We start from the raw sequence: 15984 nt of genomic DNA on the forward strand, positions 1-15984 counted from the left end.
TAAAATAAAATAAAATAAAAACAAATACATCGTTGTTGAGGATAAGCATTGCATGCATGTATTTTTATAATGGAAATTTGTATCCATTGGTGCAGTTCCCTCCTGTGCAAAGGTCAGTACTACCTGAGGAGGTACTCGTTTATTGCACCCCCTGAGCGTCTCGTTTCTTTTTTCCCGAGCCTCAAGCTCGGTTAGCAGAAAACCGTCAAGCTAAGAACAGCATTTTCGTTTTGTAAAACTACGTTAATTAAATATATACTTAGATCGAAACTCGGTTGTATTTATTTAGCGAATAAATATTCAACAATCGTAATTGTCGGTAGTTCTAGCGTTAATATACAGGGTGTTCGGCCACCCCTGGGAAAAATTTTAATAGGGGATTCTAGAGGCCAAAATAAGACGAAAATCAAGAATACCAATTTGTTGATGGAGGCTTCGTTAAAAAGTTATTAACAATTAAATTCAAAAGTTTCAAATCGTTCTGGAAAAATTATTTTCGGTTGCGGGGGTTAAATACAATCATTTTTGGTGAATAGACATAATCTCGAAATCCTGCGCATTTTGGAAAAAAAAATTCGAGAAGGTGAGAAATTTTTCGACAAAATTAAAAAATTTCAAATTGTTTTAAAAAAATTATTTTCGGTTCGGGGGGTCAAGTACAATCATTTTTGGTCATTACACATACCCTCGAAATCCTATCCAGTTTCGAGGAAAAAATTCCTTACCGAAAATCTAACGGGAGGCCAGAAATGCTTTCCTGAAATTTCATGCATATCTTTAAAACGTCCTAACTTCTGGACGGATTGGACGATTTTGATGTTTAAAAAAGCAAACTACGCGTATTTTGATGGAGAATATGTACAAATTGCAAAAATATTCGAAAAGTTGGTCCTTGACCCCGCAAAATGAAAAAAACCTCATAAAAATGGTCCAATTTTCAAACAGCCATAACTCCTACAATTGTGAATATATTTCAATGAAACTTTTTTCTGAAGTAGAGCTCATGGGTACCTACAAAAAAGTATTAGACAACTTTTCTGTAGGGGGTCAAATAAAATTATGAAAAATGAAAAAGTAATTTTTAAGAAAAATCGACAGGGGGGGTAGGTGCCTAAATTTTTCGGCGAAAAAAAAAATTTTCGAATCGTTCTAAAAAAATTATTTTCGGTTGCGGGGGTCAATTACAATCATTTTTGATGAATAGACATACCCTCGAAATCCTGCGCATATTCGAGAAAAAAATTCAATACGGGTGAAACTTTACACGTTAATAACTGTTTAACGAAGCCTTCATCAACAAATTGGTATTCTTGATTTTCGTCTTATTTTAGCCTCTAGAATCCCCCATTAAAATTTTTCCCAGAGGTGGCCGAACACCCTGTATACGAAAGAAGTAAATTGAGAATAGCTTAGCGTGTTGTAGTCAAAGGATTAAAAGAATCTTATGGATTTAAAAATTTTGTAAAAATGTCACTCACTTGAGACATCATAGAATTATCGAAACCAGTTCCTTCGGTGAGATCCTTGCTCCAGTAGTGGGTGTGAGCGATCTCCATTAGCTGAAAAACCGAAGCCATTCCGCCCAGCCCGAAATTATTGTAAGTGTGTATGAGACCGTGGGACACTGCTTGAAGGCACTTTAGCATTCCCTTGTAAACTGGTTGCGTGATGCACTATGTATGGAAACCAGAATGTAAACAACACTCGCGAGGTGAATTTTATTTGCAAAAGGGTTAATTTTTAATATTACGAAGGAAACTTACCACGTCGTCGATGTGATCGTCAGGACTGATTTTTTTATTCAAACCTTTGTTCAGTTTCGTCACCATCAGATCCCGATAGCTCTCGTCCTCCATTAGCTTCTTCAGTCTGTTCAGCTTCAGCCAACCAACGCCTTCCCCGGTCAATACTTGATTCACCACCTTTAATTTAAATATTATTCGCGATCTTATTACGGATTATCAAAATTATTAGGTTGTTACCTACAAAATGTCCCGATTTTCTAATATAATAACTCATATTTTTATGTCTGTAAATGCGGGAGCTACCATTTTTGTCTTCTTTTATATCGTGGAAGTATTATTGCTCTTATTTAAAGATTCCTTAGATTCCTAATTTACTTTAAATGTCTAAATATCTAACGGTACAGAAGCTTTCCAAATTAAAATAGAAAACTTTGCCTCACTCTCGCGTTACGAAAAATGTATAGAATGATAATTACATTGATCGATAAAGTTTAGTACCAAAATATACCTTCTTAAAGTTTGTTTTAAAAATCATTGTTTAAAGAAAGGTTTCATACGTAACAACCTAATAGGATTCTACGATACACATACATCCGTGAGGAAAGCTTGGTTGTCGCTGTTCGTACTGGACCGTTCTGCGTTTTGCATCCTCTGAATGTCCTCTTGGCTGCTCTTGTTCGAGTGTTTTATTAACGACGATCGTTCTGCCAGTCCAGTTTTGCCAGCTAAAAATGTATCACAAATAAGTTGTACTCGTTTAGTTAGACATTTAAAAATGAACATCGAAAAGATGGACGTTGAATAGCGATATATTACTTTTGGGGAAAGATCCGAGCATAGGTATCTTCTTTTCAGATTTCTGCGACTGAGGGTGGAGACCGGTATTTCGATTCGAATTATTTTTACTGCCTGTCGATGAAAAGAAAAATTGTAATCAGTAGGGACGTAAACAAGAGTGGAACGCGTGATTCGCGTATAGAGCGTCCAATTTTAATCTATAAATGCAAATTACTGTTGGCATCTTTCATTCTGCATTATACGATACACGTATGGACGAAACAGATCTTTTTAGTGTGTCAAGTATTTATGTATTTTACTATATTACTATTACTATATTTTTTATTTTATTTTAACCTGTATAAGTTTGTAAAAAAGGGCTCGTTAAAATGTATTATTCGATAATAATTGCTGGTAAATATGATTTGCATGGATACGGTGTACGAAAAGAGATAAAAGATACACAGTGGGCAATTTGCGAGTAATTTGCATTTATGCATAGATTGAAAAAATAAGAGAACGCGTACCGAATAAATCGCTAAACATGCTGCTCGTTTGCGCGGCAATGCCATTTAAATCGCTACTAATATTGCTGAAAAAATCACGTCCGATTTCCCTACGTCCTCCGCGACTATCCGAAGATACCAATTGCGTGCTGCTCGAATCCCTTCTTTGCAACATTCCTGGAGATGGTGGGGGCGATTGTTGCGTGTCCCCCAGGCTCTGAAACAATTCAATTAAAATTTGACAATTATACTGCTGGTCAATATTATAAATTCACTTAATTTTTGTCTCGTTTGTTGCGATAGAACAATTGTGTTCTCCTTTTCCAGTATTAAAATGCAAATTTTGCAATATTAACATAAAAAAATCTCTTTTTGCCAAATTTTATTCCATTACTTTATCTTATCTTAATTTCTACGTAATACTGCAAATGAAAAAAGACAATAGCTCTAACCGTAATAACAAACGAGCTAAAAATGAAACAATTTTCTCTGTAAGTGTTCCATAGTTTCGACTCGTTTTGGACAAAACATCGTATACCGCGAAAAGATTGTCTGAAAAATCTTTAATATTTCGAATTACGTACTTTGATCAGGCCCTTTTTCGCGGCCACTTCTTTGGCACTTTTCGTCAGATCGCCAAAAGTGCTCTTGCCCACGTACGTTAAATCGTCGAACGTGTTCTTGCTGACCCCTGCTGCGGTTTTGCTCGCTTCCAAAGCAGTTTTCGACGCCTCTTGCACAGACTTGGTCGCCTCCCCCATGGCTTTCTTCGTTTGTTGCGTCAACTGTTCGCAGTTTGAAAAATAAATTTTATTTTTACAAAAGTCCTACTTCCCTTCGCGTGTCTCGAAACAAAACACTTGCCTGCTCCAGCGGCGCGAACAGACTCTCCTCCCCAGCTTCTGTGATCTTTTCCTTCGCCTGATGTTTCAACTGTTAAGCAAACAAACTTTTCTAACGTTATAATATTTTTAGATTCAAGTTTTTAATCCTATACATTGGTTCTCCAGTTTCTATTCTTTCTTAGCTATTTCTTTGATGTTGTTACAAAAAATTTCTTATAAAAATTTCGTCCACTGTATAATATGTACCATACATCGATGACTCGATGGCTAAGCACAATTCCATCTTGAAACGTATCAAGACAGAGAAGGATAGAACCATCGTTGGACAACGTAAGCTCAGAGTATTAACCACGAATAGAAGAAAAATCTATCTTTCGTAGATATGGAGATCCTCCAACTATGCTGTTCAGTTTGTAGGTGCCTAGCCACCAAACAATCTCTCTATGTATGGTAGTTTGATTCCAAATAGTCTCTCAAATAACATGAGAATGAAGGTCGTGCCTTATCCATATGAGCAAGTATTCCATCCTGACTGCTCTGTCTGGTCGTTTCGCGAACCAAATCCTTAGCTTGTGAGGCGATCTGCTCGAAGAGGGATCCTTGAGAACCCTGTCGCAGAACACCGTTCCCCGTAGAGTTTGGAATGCTCTGCCTTTGACCACCTTCCGCAGGTTGCGTCCCACCCAGTGACAGTTGTCGAGAAACCGTGGACGATTCGGAGTTCTCGTTGCTGCTGCTGCTGGTTTGTCGTGGCAAAACTGGCCCGGTTCCAGTCCCAAAACTAGACGCTTTTACCAAAACGTTCCCCACGCTCGGATGACGTTGGAGAACAGCTCCGCTAGGTTGAATCTTTTAAATGAGAAACGGTCGGGTTTAGGAATCGATCAGGCGAGCTACATCCCAAAGGGAAGATTTGTTCTCAAAATTTTTGGAAAATTTTTCAACATTTTTTATTTAAAATTTTGAGGAAACTACGGTCTAAGTCTTACGGGAATCTTTGATCAATTTTTACGCAATCAGAGAAGGGTTTAGGTATTTGTTACGAGACGAATTTTGGGTGCTACGGACAGTACTTTGATGCAGTGATTTCCAAACTATTCGAGAGGCAAGAGAAATAGAAATTTCCCTCAAGATTTGTAGATTAAATATTTGTTTGTTTCAAAGCACTTTCCATTCTCTCTATTTTGGAAAACACTGCTTTAAAATGCGAAAGTTGAACAAAAATATCTAGATACTATTTACACCGACTGATATGGAAACTTATCGCGAAGAAATATTATCTACAATGTTCATTGTCATAGTGATGTGGGTGTTTATAGTTTTTTTTAACGTCATTGTGGTAAAGTTAGTTGTACAGTATCGGGGTCAAGCAATTCGTACGGGTCGTATCTCTCGTACGGTTTGCGATAGGAAAAGGCTGTAGAGGAAACAGTCGAATGGCGTACTAATATGGCCCCATTTTTTTCTTTTAATTTATTTAATGGAACTTGGACAGAAATTTATTTTAGCATTAGAGGATTCCAAAAAATACAATTTTCTTTTCACGACATTCAACTTTCTTCTCTAGCCTATATACAAGATTGCATGACACGTCCTGTACAACGAACACAGTATTTCATCATCGCAACCAATTTTGTAACCAATATATGGATTCGATTGGAATGTTCTTTGCGGTTTGCTAGAAAATTTCCAAGATTTGCAACTTACGATCGTGCGTTATTGGGTATACTGTTGGAATTCGGGCAGATACAGGACACAAACACATCCAGAGAGTCAATAGTAATCGAAACATGATTCGTCGTCGGGTCCCATGCAGATTTTCGAAAATAAAAAATGTCCGACGGTGCATTTGAAACATCGAGAAAGTGCCATTAAATCGATCCTTTGAAAGTCTTGCAGCGTAAAGTGAAACGCATGCATCTAACGTTGAGTAGAAACGACGAAGCAGAAACGAAACAACGTACGAAACAGAAATAATCGGTTTTTAACAAGCAATTTTTTATTACCATCTTTTGAAAAATTAATGGGTGCACAACAATCGTATTGTAAGAATTTCAGCTAAGATTCGACTAGAGTATTTTTGGGGGGTCCGAGCCACTGTGTGCATCGAGTGGAAAAGAACATTCTGTTCGTTCTTTACAGCATGCAAGTTCGCGGTACATCGAGTAGAAAAGTAAATCGATAGAGAGTGCAGAAAGTGAAAGTGGCGAGGAGGATATGACTCGCAGGAACGACAAGTCTACTGACACGTGAGATCCTGTGGGAGGTGGCAGGACGTTCACTGTTGATGACCGTCGAAGCGGCTAACGACCCCATGCCTATTCCGAACTGTCCTACCGAACTTTGTGCGCTCAGGATTGTACGTGGTGTTATTGTTGATGCAGAGTCTGACTCAAAGCTACCACCTTCCTCTTTATCCTATGGTCAAGTAGTCGGTTAACGCGTTGAACATGCCACTGACGGTGTTATAGCGAGGAAATATGTATGGAGAATCTGTGGAAACTCAAGTGACCGTACTTAATGACTTTATTGAAACGTGTGAGTCTATTGGTTACAGTAGTCTCCCGTTCGCGTGGAATTAAGGTATCAAAAAATTATCAAAGGGGACTGGCATATTCTAGGCACTCTTGCAAGTATCGAAATACCCTAATTTCCGTATAGTTCGCTCGCGATTGCTTACTCTAGACTTTAAACAATTCGTAAAGTAACGCTGCTGGTGCGTGGAAACGTTTAAAACCCGGTGTTTCGCAGACGATAGACGCAAAAAAAAAGTTTAGTCATCGTAAAAATTTCACTTGTAAGCGGGTCAAGAAAGAGACGAGTAAATGAGTGGAATTTGGAAGGAACGATAGCTTACGTTGGTCGATTGCGAGCCTTCCTGAGCTTTCGGGTTCAACTCGAATTCCGAGTCTCTGTTGAAGCTGGGGCTACTCAGATCGCTGTGGCTCGAAGAGGTGCTGGGTGGGCTCTCTGGCCTCACTGTTGACTCCTCCTCCACTCCGGGATATTGCAACGTACTCGGGGGCTTATAAACCTCCTTTAGATCCACCGGTAGGGACATTTGTTGGGGCTGCGCCACTTGCGAACAATTGTAACCTGCGAAAATGGACGCTTTTAATGAGTTTGAAAATGAGACAATTTAGTTGGAAACACTTTATTCAAAATGGCTCAACAGATTTAGTTTTATTCTCACGAAAATCAAGAACGTCAATTTCTTGATTGAGGCTTCGTTAAAAAATTATTAAAAAATTAAATTAAAAAGTTTCAAATCATTCTGAAAAAATTATTTTTGTTCACATACCCCCGAAATCCTACGTACTTTCGAAAAAAAAATTCTTTACCGAAAATGAATTGCATAAAGATCCGCAGTCAACCGATGACTCCACTATCAGACCCAAGACGAAACATTCAGAGGGTATGTTTCAAACATGAATGAGTAGACGAACTTATGAGACGACCTAATAGTCGAGTGACGATGCTCCGTGTAAAAAGTTATCAAATTGTCAAAAGACGAAATAAATCGAATTACTTACTGGGCGAGAGGTCGGAGGAGGCCATTTCGGAGACAAAGTCGCTAAGAGAAGAGTAAGAAGAGCTAGTGCTCTCTGCGCCTTCGGAGTCCGATCCGCTTTCATCGGTTGGTTGACTCTCGTGCTCCCTCATCGCCTTGAGGGCGTTCGCCAGCGAGCTACCAGAGTCCCACACAGGAAAAGAGATGGGCTTCAAATCGGAAGCGTACCATTTCGGCTTGTCGCCGATCTGAGCCGGATCGAACACGCCGGTCTGCACCCTCAAAAACGCCACGTTGCTGGGTGTCAGGGACCATTCGGCCAGAAACTCGACCGCCTGGGTTCGCGCGAATTTGCTCAGAAAATGGCTGGCCCTTGGCCTCGATCGAAGGAACGAGTTGATCTGGAAAGCCACCACGGGCCTCGGGTACAGCCTGAGGGTCCTGGTGTGCTCGGTGAAGTTGGCCAGCAGGTTCTGAGAGTTGAAGAAACGCACCATCGCCACCCTGGTCGCGATGTCCACGGAATCCACGTCGTTGGCGTAGATGAAAGGGTTGAACGGTGGCGTTATTTGCGAGTTGGGTTTCTGGGGCGACGACGAACCGGTCGATTGCGAAATGGACGGTCGACGGGGACCGGATGTTACGGTCGTGCTGGGAGAACCCAGTGGACTGCTCTGAGGATGCGCGTGGTGGTCGATGCTCGATCTGTGCTTCATCGACGAAACGCTGCGTAAAGGATACCAATACATTTTTAACGCGTTAACGTATTAACGACACATTTTTATTAAAACTTTCCCATACGACGGGTGATTTTGATAATATAGAAACCTCAAAACAGACAGATGAGACGTTATGCTCTCCCTTCTGCTAGGAGCTTGAAGCGACGATCGCGGGGGATTGTCCTGCGGCAAAGGTTGCGGAGTCATGCTAGCCATTGCCTGGAAAAAATAATCGACGCGATGTAACGATCAAAAGGATCAACAGTGTCCTTGATTGTCTAACGAGCGAAACTCGTCTCTGCGTAATCACTGAAGCAACTACGTCTATTTCGTCTAACTCTATGCCCAGGCTTCCTACACAGTTTTACTTCTATTTATATTCTATCTATTACAAGTTCTCCCTTTTTGGTTTAGACATTTCTATCGAATACTTGAAGTATACCGTCCCATGCAACTGGGGAAAAATGATCTCTCTAAAACTGGATCAGAGATAGAGAAAAACGTTTAATCTTGCTGTAATATTTTTCTATCTCTGATCGTTTCAGAGACGTGGCTTTTCCCAGACGCGTGGGAGACCCTGTATACGATATAAAAAAAATTCTCCATGCCGCTAACTACAACACAAGGACGTCAGCTATACGCTACATGCAGAAAGTGGTAGTGAAATATTTACACCAGAGCCGGCTTGGTCCATCAGTTGCATCGCCTGCAGAACCGAACGGAGGAGTAAGGGATTAATTAAAAACATTTATTGAGCCTCGCGACCGATCGGGGGTGGAAAATAGTTGATCAGTGGCACACCCATTCATCTTAGACTCTCGTAGATCCTAAACTATCATCCAAAGTCGATAGAAGGTAACGAAAAAAGAACATTTTTATCTTGAAACGTAAAGGAATATGTTATGCTGTAAAAAAATTGTCAAATATCGCTTCTCGTTTTACTATTTTACACGAGTCTCACCCCATAAACGTTAATAACTTTTAAACGAAGCCTCGATTAACAAATCATTGTTCTTCATTTTCGTCTTATTTTACTCTCTAGAATCTCCCATTAAATTTTTGCCCTATGGTTGCCGAACTGTTCTCTAACGAACGTTTGGAAAGCGTGGCAAAGTGGTGCGACATTTGTTAGAATTGTTGGGTGCGCCACTAGGGGGAGGGAGAGGAGTGGAGATGAGTTGTTTTAGCCAAAAGGGACGTGTTTGTATTTACCTGTCTCAGGTGGTTTTTTAGTATGCTGCCTTCTGGCTCGGGCAACGGGGGCAACTGGTCGCGCAGACCAGTCGGCGCGTTAATCTTATTGCTGTCTAGATCCACTAGCCAAATGTCATCGGGCATTTTAAAGTTCGTTTTGTACAATAAAAAAGTTGCGGGTATTCCGATAACAAATGGTGTAGGTGCAAGCAACAATTGTTCCGCGCAGCTCATGCACGTGGGTAACAACGGTATCGCGGGGAACATGTACTCCAGAGGGTAAATCATTGTAACGAACGCCATTACGGACATCGACAGGGCATTGTAGTCGCGGGATTGCAACACAATCTGAAAACAAATATACACTATTAATTCCAAAAACTGCCAAATAGATCTCTCTTGGAATTTTAGTCAGTTTTATTAGCGATAAAACCAAAGAGTTAACGTTTAACGTGTACCCGGGGTTGAAACCTTTGCAGTTAGCCGGGTACTACCGTAACGTTACACGATTTCTGTATTTTACGCGAGAGACTCACCTTGTGCTCCAAGAGAATCAACGTGAGGACCTTCAAACATATGTCAACGCCAAGAAGTTCCAAGGGTAGATGCAGAGGGAAATCAACGAGAGAAAATCTAGTGTGATCTGGGAGTGCAAAACAGAGTGGTGGCTGCATACTTTGCGACACGATTTCAACCTCGACGCGCGTCTTTGTGGGAACTGGCACGGGACTGCTCAGCAAACGTAATATCCACGTCTCGATCTCCCTCACGTCGTGGAGGACTATAGACGGCGTTCCCTCGAACACTTGGCCAGTCAGAGCGCTCCAAACTGTGTCTCTGTTCGCAAATACACGAAAAGCTTATCGGTGAACTTTTCACGTTGTTTCGAAGATTTGTTAAACAGATTTGTTACGGTTACCTGTTAGTCTGCCTGGAAGCTCCCACTTTCTGCGGCGAGAAACTCTCGTTGCACGCGTCGATGATCTTCTTCAAAACGAAAAGGCATTCGCGGAACATCGAGAAGAACGGGTGATGGGAAATGATGCAAAGCGACGTCAAAGAATGGTTTCGTATCCTCTGAAAAGATATAGTCGACGATTCAAAGCGTGAGTTCTGAGTTCCGAGTCCTTAATTCTAAATTCTGAATTGTGAGTTCTGAGTTCTGAGTTCTGAGTTCTGAATTTTGAATTCTGATCTATTTATCACGAATAAAAGAGTTTTCGAGGACAGTTGTACAGGTTAATTGTATATGTTAATTTGACCTGCCGTCTGCGCGAAGCACGCGGCGATGGGGAATGGCTGCCTCCGCTCTCACTGTCTCCACTGGGCGCGGTGATGCCTAATCTCGGGGCACTGGGTATATGGGGGGTATCGGAATCCCTTCTGCTGCTTGGACATTCTTTTTCAGAGTCGCTAGGACCTACTGCACTGCCCCTATAGTCGCTATAAAGAACAGCTAGAGATACAGTCTCATAATTGTTGCAAACGAGAATAATCGTACGGGGATAGGTGAGAATAGAACGGGATGAAACTATTAAATTATGCGTTAGATTAATATTACGATACGATGATGCGTTGTAGTTCACCTAGAAAAGGCAGAATCTGTGCTCTTTTCCATGCTCTTCCTCCAGCTCTCCCTTCTCGACGTAGTATTGTACTTGTCTCTTCTAACAGAGACTCCACCCCCGATTGCCGCTCCTACCCTTTCTATTGGCCGATAGAAGTTCACGCAGATCCCGTACCGAGTCTTGCCTGTAATTACGGTACCAATAAGAGTGGGAGTAACTGTGTTTAACGCGTTGGCGGACAGTAAAAATGTTAACGAGCTGCAAAAATGAAGGGGCGTTGCAGTTTTACTTAAGCCCGTTGACGTACGATTTAATTAAACATTATTTTTCGAACGTGTCCTATTTAATTTTGTTTGAATTCGATTTCTAACCGGAGTCTTTGTCCGTGAGAGTGAAGGTGAAGGAGGTGGCTTCTCGCAAAGCTGTTCGTTTAGGGCCCACGCTGGTGCAACCCTCCGGTTGACAGAAGTAAACCATATCCAGAGGCAGTGGAAAATCTTTGTGATCTTCCACCGGATATCTCCGCAATAATTCTGGAACCTGCAATCCAGAACGTGCAAATCACACTCCTCGATACGATCGAAGGGCCCTACGGGGATCAGGGGCCTCAACGATAATTCAATGGTGAATTTGTTACTTTACAATATTCCAAATTTAAGTAGCGTACTATACACTTTCTATTGTCCCCGAATCACTATAGGACCCATATTGAGAGTAGTAATTGTGACTATATTGGAAATAAGTAAATGCCTTTGACCGTGTTCTATTTATAGTAGTATAAATAGTACGGTAGAACAATTACTCGTTATCTTGTGGTTATTTAGGAAGAAAGGTATGTTCGATTTGTTTAAAAATACCTGCACAGGCTGCCTAGAAGCTGAGGGCAATCTGGCCCCCACAATGGCGAGATAATCCACCAAGCGGGGGCACAGATACTTCTTTTGCGTGTCCATGGCTGTAATTTAGAGCTCTGTCACCGTTTTGTACAGTGTGTACGGGTCACCTGAGCCGACGGCCTTCTATCAGGATCGTTTCCCAGTCGAATCATGGTTGTATCATTCTCCGGTTAGTCTTCCACATCTGGAGACAAACAAATTTTTATTCCGGATTAACCCTTTAACGCTCCTAGTCAGACTCGAACCGACGGACCGACTGTTTTAAGTCGTTAACCCGTTTTCATGGATCTGTTCGTTTGCAAACCTAAAAAATGTTGAACTGGTCTATTTTCTCTCGCCATTGGAAAACATATACGCTTGTATACAGCGTGTTCGGCCACCCCTGGGAAAAATTTTAATGGAAGATTCTAGAGGCCAAAATAAGACGAAAATCAAGAATATCAATTTCTTGACTGACGCTTCATTAAAAAGTTATTAACAAATTAAATTAAAATATTTCAAATAGTTCTGGAAAAATTATTTTTGGTTGCAGGAATCAATTATAAGCAATTTTGGTGAATAGACATATCCCTGAAATCCTACCCACTTTCGAGAAAAAAAATCGAGTAGGTGCCTAAATTTTTCGGTGAAAAAAAAATTTTTAAATAATTCTAAAAAAATTATTTTCGGTTGCGGGGGTCAATTACAATAATTTTTGGTGAACAGACATACCCTCGAAATCCTACCCACTTTCGAGAAAAAAATTCGAGAAGGTGTGAAATTTTTCGACGGTAAAAAAAAATTTCAAATCGTTTTGGAAAAATTATTTTCGGTTGCGACGGTCAATTACAAGCATTTTTGGTGAATAGACATACCCCCGAAATCTTGCGCATTTTCGAGAAAAAAATTCAGTACGGGTGGAACTTTACACGTTAATAACTTTTTAACGAAGCCTCCATCAACAAATTGGTATTCTTGATTTTCGTCTTATTTTGGCCTCTAGAATCCCCCATTAAAATTTTTCCCAGGGATGGTCGAACACCCTGTATATGCTTAAAATAATTGTCTTAGTAAATTTAAAAAAACTGATCAAGATGCCTCGCGAATAGAAACAATTAAATTAATTTAAAATTTTACCTAAATAAATTATGCAGTTTATTAACCTTCGTGAAGGCAACCGGGTTTATATATTGATATAAAATTGAGTAGAGAGAATTTGAGATAGTTGAATAAGTTGGATTACATATTTGATATCAAATGGAGGGAAAAAACGATGTTAGTCGGTTAAAGAAAAGATTAATTAATAGTAGATTCGTGTGTAAAAGAAGCTTGGAGCACGTTTCTCATTGATTTCTCGAGCCTCGTGACCTATATCGAGTTATCTGGATTCGCAAAAAGGTTCAAGTACTACGCAGAATTTCAGCTGATCCTGATTAACTTGGAATAATATTTCTCTGGCATTTGCCCGTCGTCGTTCTAAAAACCAGAAACTCCTGAAAGCTTTTGCATATTTCTATATCGTCGATAAAATTGTTAAAACTCCAGAATTTAATTAAATATTACTCCCGATCGTTTGACCAAATTTTTTTATGACTTTGGATCGCGCAGTGTCATGGTACAAGAAAAAATATTTGATTCCCAACGACTTTAAAAACTCGATCGTAACTTTACAGAACGTTTCGCGAGAATCGAGTGGCCCAACACGAAAATTCGTGATCGATGAGAACCGCTTAAAATATGTATGTCATCGTGGAAATACGCGTTTGCGCGGAATCTCGCACCCGTATTTACCCCTAAAAACCTTCCCACAATTTTTCCTTGTCCCCCAATAGATTCGATCCCCTTACGAATCCCCCTTGGAAAATTTTCCTCGAGCATCGATTCTTTGAAAACGCCATAGACCGATTTATTCTCAACGTTTCTTCCATCCCCAAAATTCTAGACAACGGTTTCGAAATAAAAGGAAAATAACAGCTTATCCCTTCACTCGATGAATAATAATACAGTTCTACATTTTGCTGTTATTTGTTATCTTGACTTATGCTTCTTCTAATCGTTCAACCATGAAACGTAGTTTTAAATAAAGAAACGGAAACGTGAATTATTATAATGGAGGAAACACAAGTTTAACATTCTAAAATTGATCGTATAATTTCATTTTATAATTCACGAAAGTCTTTTATCTTTCGTTAGTTTAAACAAATATTCCATTCCAACGAACCTTTTCTGGAGATTTTCGCCTGCGAATTAATTCCGAAACGTTAAAAGAAAATTCACCAAATACTCCAAGGAGTCAAATTATAAACAATACACGTTGAAACGACAATCTTTTACCGAAAATGTTGATTTAGATAAGAAATTTGTCCGACTCTGTCGATAGATTCGGATGTAAGAATCAAAACGTTGTTTCCTCCGACGCGAAACGTCCCGTTTCCGGTCGGTTTCGCGATAAACGTAGAACACTCTACCGAAGGATGTCGATTTCAAGTTTAACGCGTTTATCGAGCCTCGTTCCTAGCTCAGAACTCGAACTGGACGTTCTTTTTCTCTCTTTTCACGACTTCCGAAAAAAAAGGCGGGCAATTTCCCAAGAGACACCTTCCAGGAACGCCAATCCGTCTGTCACGGGGGAAGATTTCATTGATTGGACATAATTGCGTTAAATTCGTCGGTATCGATCCGAGGTACAGTCAATGACACCCATACACCCTTTTTACGACGTTATCGTCAGGTTTCCCCGATCGAGATGCGAACAAAAACCTCGAAACTAGCTCGGTTAGCGTCTTGTATGTGTTGGACGAATCCACGTTTCCCATCTTCCGCTTCGACGGAACGGAAACTGGCTTCGAAGACGCGACGTTACATCGACCTAATCGGCTCTTGGACGCTTAAGAGGATATTAAAATGTTGGAGTGTACGCGTATCGGCGATATGCTGTCGCCATTGTCGAGAAAAATTGCACTCGAATTACGAACACCCAAAGAAACCAATCCACGACGATTTAACGGTGATCGTTACTCGACGAAACGCCACGAATCCGTTCTTAATAAAACATTTCATTCCCAGATTTAACGCTAGAACTGTTGGACGTGGTCAAAATGATTAGTAATTTCTAACAAAAATTGTAAAAATTTTTTATTTTACCGTGGTTTTCTATAAGAGAACGAACAAACATTTATTTCTATTATAAATTTCTTGGAGTATCTATCGCTTTAAATAAATACACCGTAATAGTTAGTTCTAGCGTTAATCCAGACACAAATTTTGCCCACGTCTGCTCCGTCTTACGTTACTGGAAAACTATCGCAGGGACGAAGAAGAATGATCAGACTCGTAAGGAATTAGAGACTATATTGGATCAGACTCGGTTCGGTCTGATCAAAGATCGCTCGATTGTCACGTTCTACTCGCCCCTTAAACCGATCTTCCCTTTTTCCTCGTACCACGTATCTACGTTACCATTGCTATCGTTTGCCTACGTTTCAATTCGTTTCGCACCTTACCCGTCCGTCGTTTATTCAACGTACACGTTGAGAAACTATTCGTCGAGAAAATTGTAACTTTCATCGATCGTGCTCGTGTCGTGAAATTTCGTCACGGGGCTAGGAAACGAACTAGGAAATTGTGTACGTAGCACAACGACCGAGCCGCGATCGTTCAGTGTCACTTTTGCGTGTTCTTTTTTAATTTTTTTTTTTATTTTTGAGCTCATTGTCGCGTTTGGGGATAATTTCACGCCCACGAAGAGTAAGAAACGATTTACGTGGGGGGACTTACGTGTTGTTAGACGAGGTTACGGTGGGTGGAGGTGTCGTCACTTTGTAGCCGTCATTGGGACAAGCCACGAGCCCGCTCCGGATCGCTCGACTGGCGATACCATACTGGCGATCGTTCGCACGAAAGCTACTAGGCAGGCGTGCGACCAGGGGCGGCACTCGCACCATAAAACAGACACCATTACCCTGAATACCGAGCCCGGATCACCAGCTCCATCCCTCACAGGGGCTCCCCTATCTACACCAAATAACAAAACGCACCTACAATTTTAACACAAACAATATTTTATTCGATTCTTAAATGCAAAACATAAAAATAGCAAATAGTAATATTATACATATACGATACTAACATTAAATTCCTATTAATATCGTTACTTTGCTTGATACAAATTTTAATTATAATTCAATAGCAAAATCGAACAGACCCGTGGAGTTTTAACAGAGACAATATTTTATTTAATTGTT

General features: G+C 40.4%; 1 protein-coding gene across 1 annotated transcript in view; it reads right to left on the minus strand.

Annotated features, from left to right (window-relative positions):
• Window positions 1–15649, minus strand: part of Rab3-gef (Rab3 GDP-GTP exchange factor) — a 32425-nt gene extending 16776 nt beyond the window's left edge. Inside the window, exons 1-21 of the mRNA XM_076775737.1 lie at window positions 15518–15649; window positions 11723–11945; window positions 11237–11405; window positions 10884–11049; window positions 10560–10740; window positions 10217–10374; window positions 9834–10134; window positions 9316–9645; window positions 8777–8809; window positions 8213–8322; window positions 7407–8110; window positions 6731–6969; window positions 6121–6291; window positions 4375–4722; window positions 3893–3961; window positions 3613–3813; window positions 3050–3245; window positions 2562–2654; window positions 2337–2470; window positions 1764–1922; window positions 1479–1673 (exon numbers count right to left, since the gene is read on the minus strand). Coding sequence (XP_076631852.1) covers window positions 1479–1673; window positions 1764–1922; window positions 2337–2470; window positions 2562–2654; window positions 3050–3245; window positions 3613–3813; window positions 3893–3961; window positions 4375–4722; window positions 6121–6291; window positions 6731–6969; window positions 7407–8110; window positions 8213–8322; window positions 8777–8809; window positions 9316–9645; window positions 9834–10134; window positions 10217–10374; window positions 10560–10740; window positions 10884–11049; window positions 11237–11405; window positions 11723–11818 — 4053 coding nt within the window. The 5' untranslated portion in view covers window positions 11819–11945; window positions 15518–15649. The remainder of the gene's footprint in view (window positions 1–1478; window positions 1674–1763; window positions 1923–2336; window positions 2471–2561; window positions 2655–3049; window positions 3246–3612; window positions 3814–3892; window positions 3962–4374; window positions 4723–6120; window positions 6292–6730; window positions 6970–7406; window positions 8111–8212; window positions 8323–8776; window positions 8810–9315; window positions 9646–9833; window positions 10135–10216; window positions 10375–10559; window positions 10741–10883; window positions 11050–11236; window positions 11406–11722; window positions 11946–15517) is intronic.
• Window positions 15650–15984: the final 335 nt, after the last annotated feature.

This window comes from Colletes latitarsis, chromosome 10 (assembly GCF_051014445.1).
Source record: "Colletes latitarsis isolate SP2378_abdomen chromosome 10, iyColLati1, whole genome shotgun sequence".
Lineage (NCBI taxonomy): Eukaryota > Metazoa > Arthropoda > Insecta > Hymenoptera > Colletidae > Colletes > Colletes latitarsis.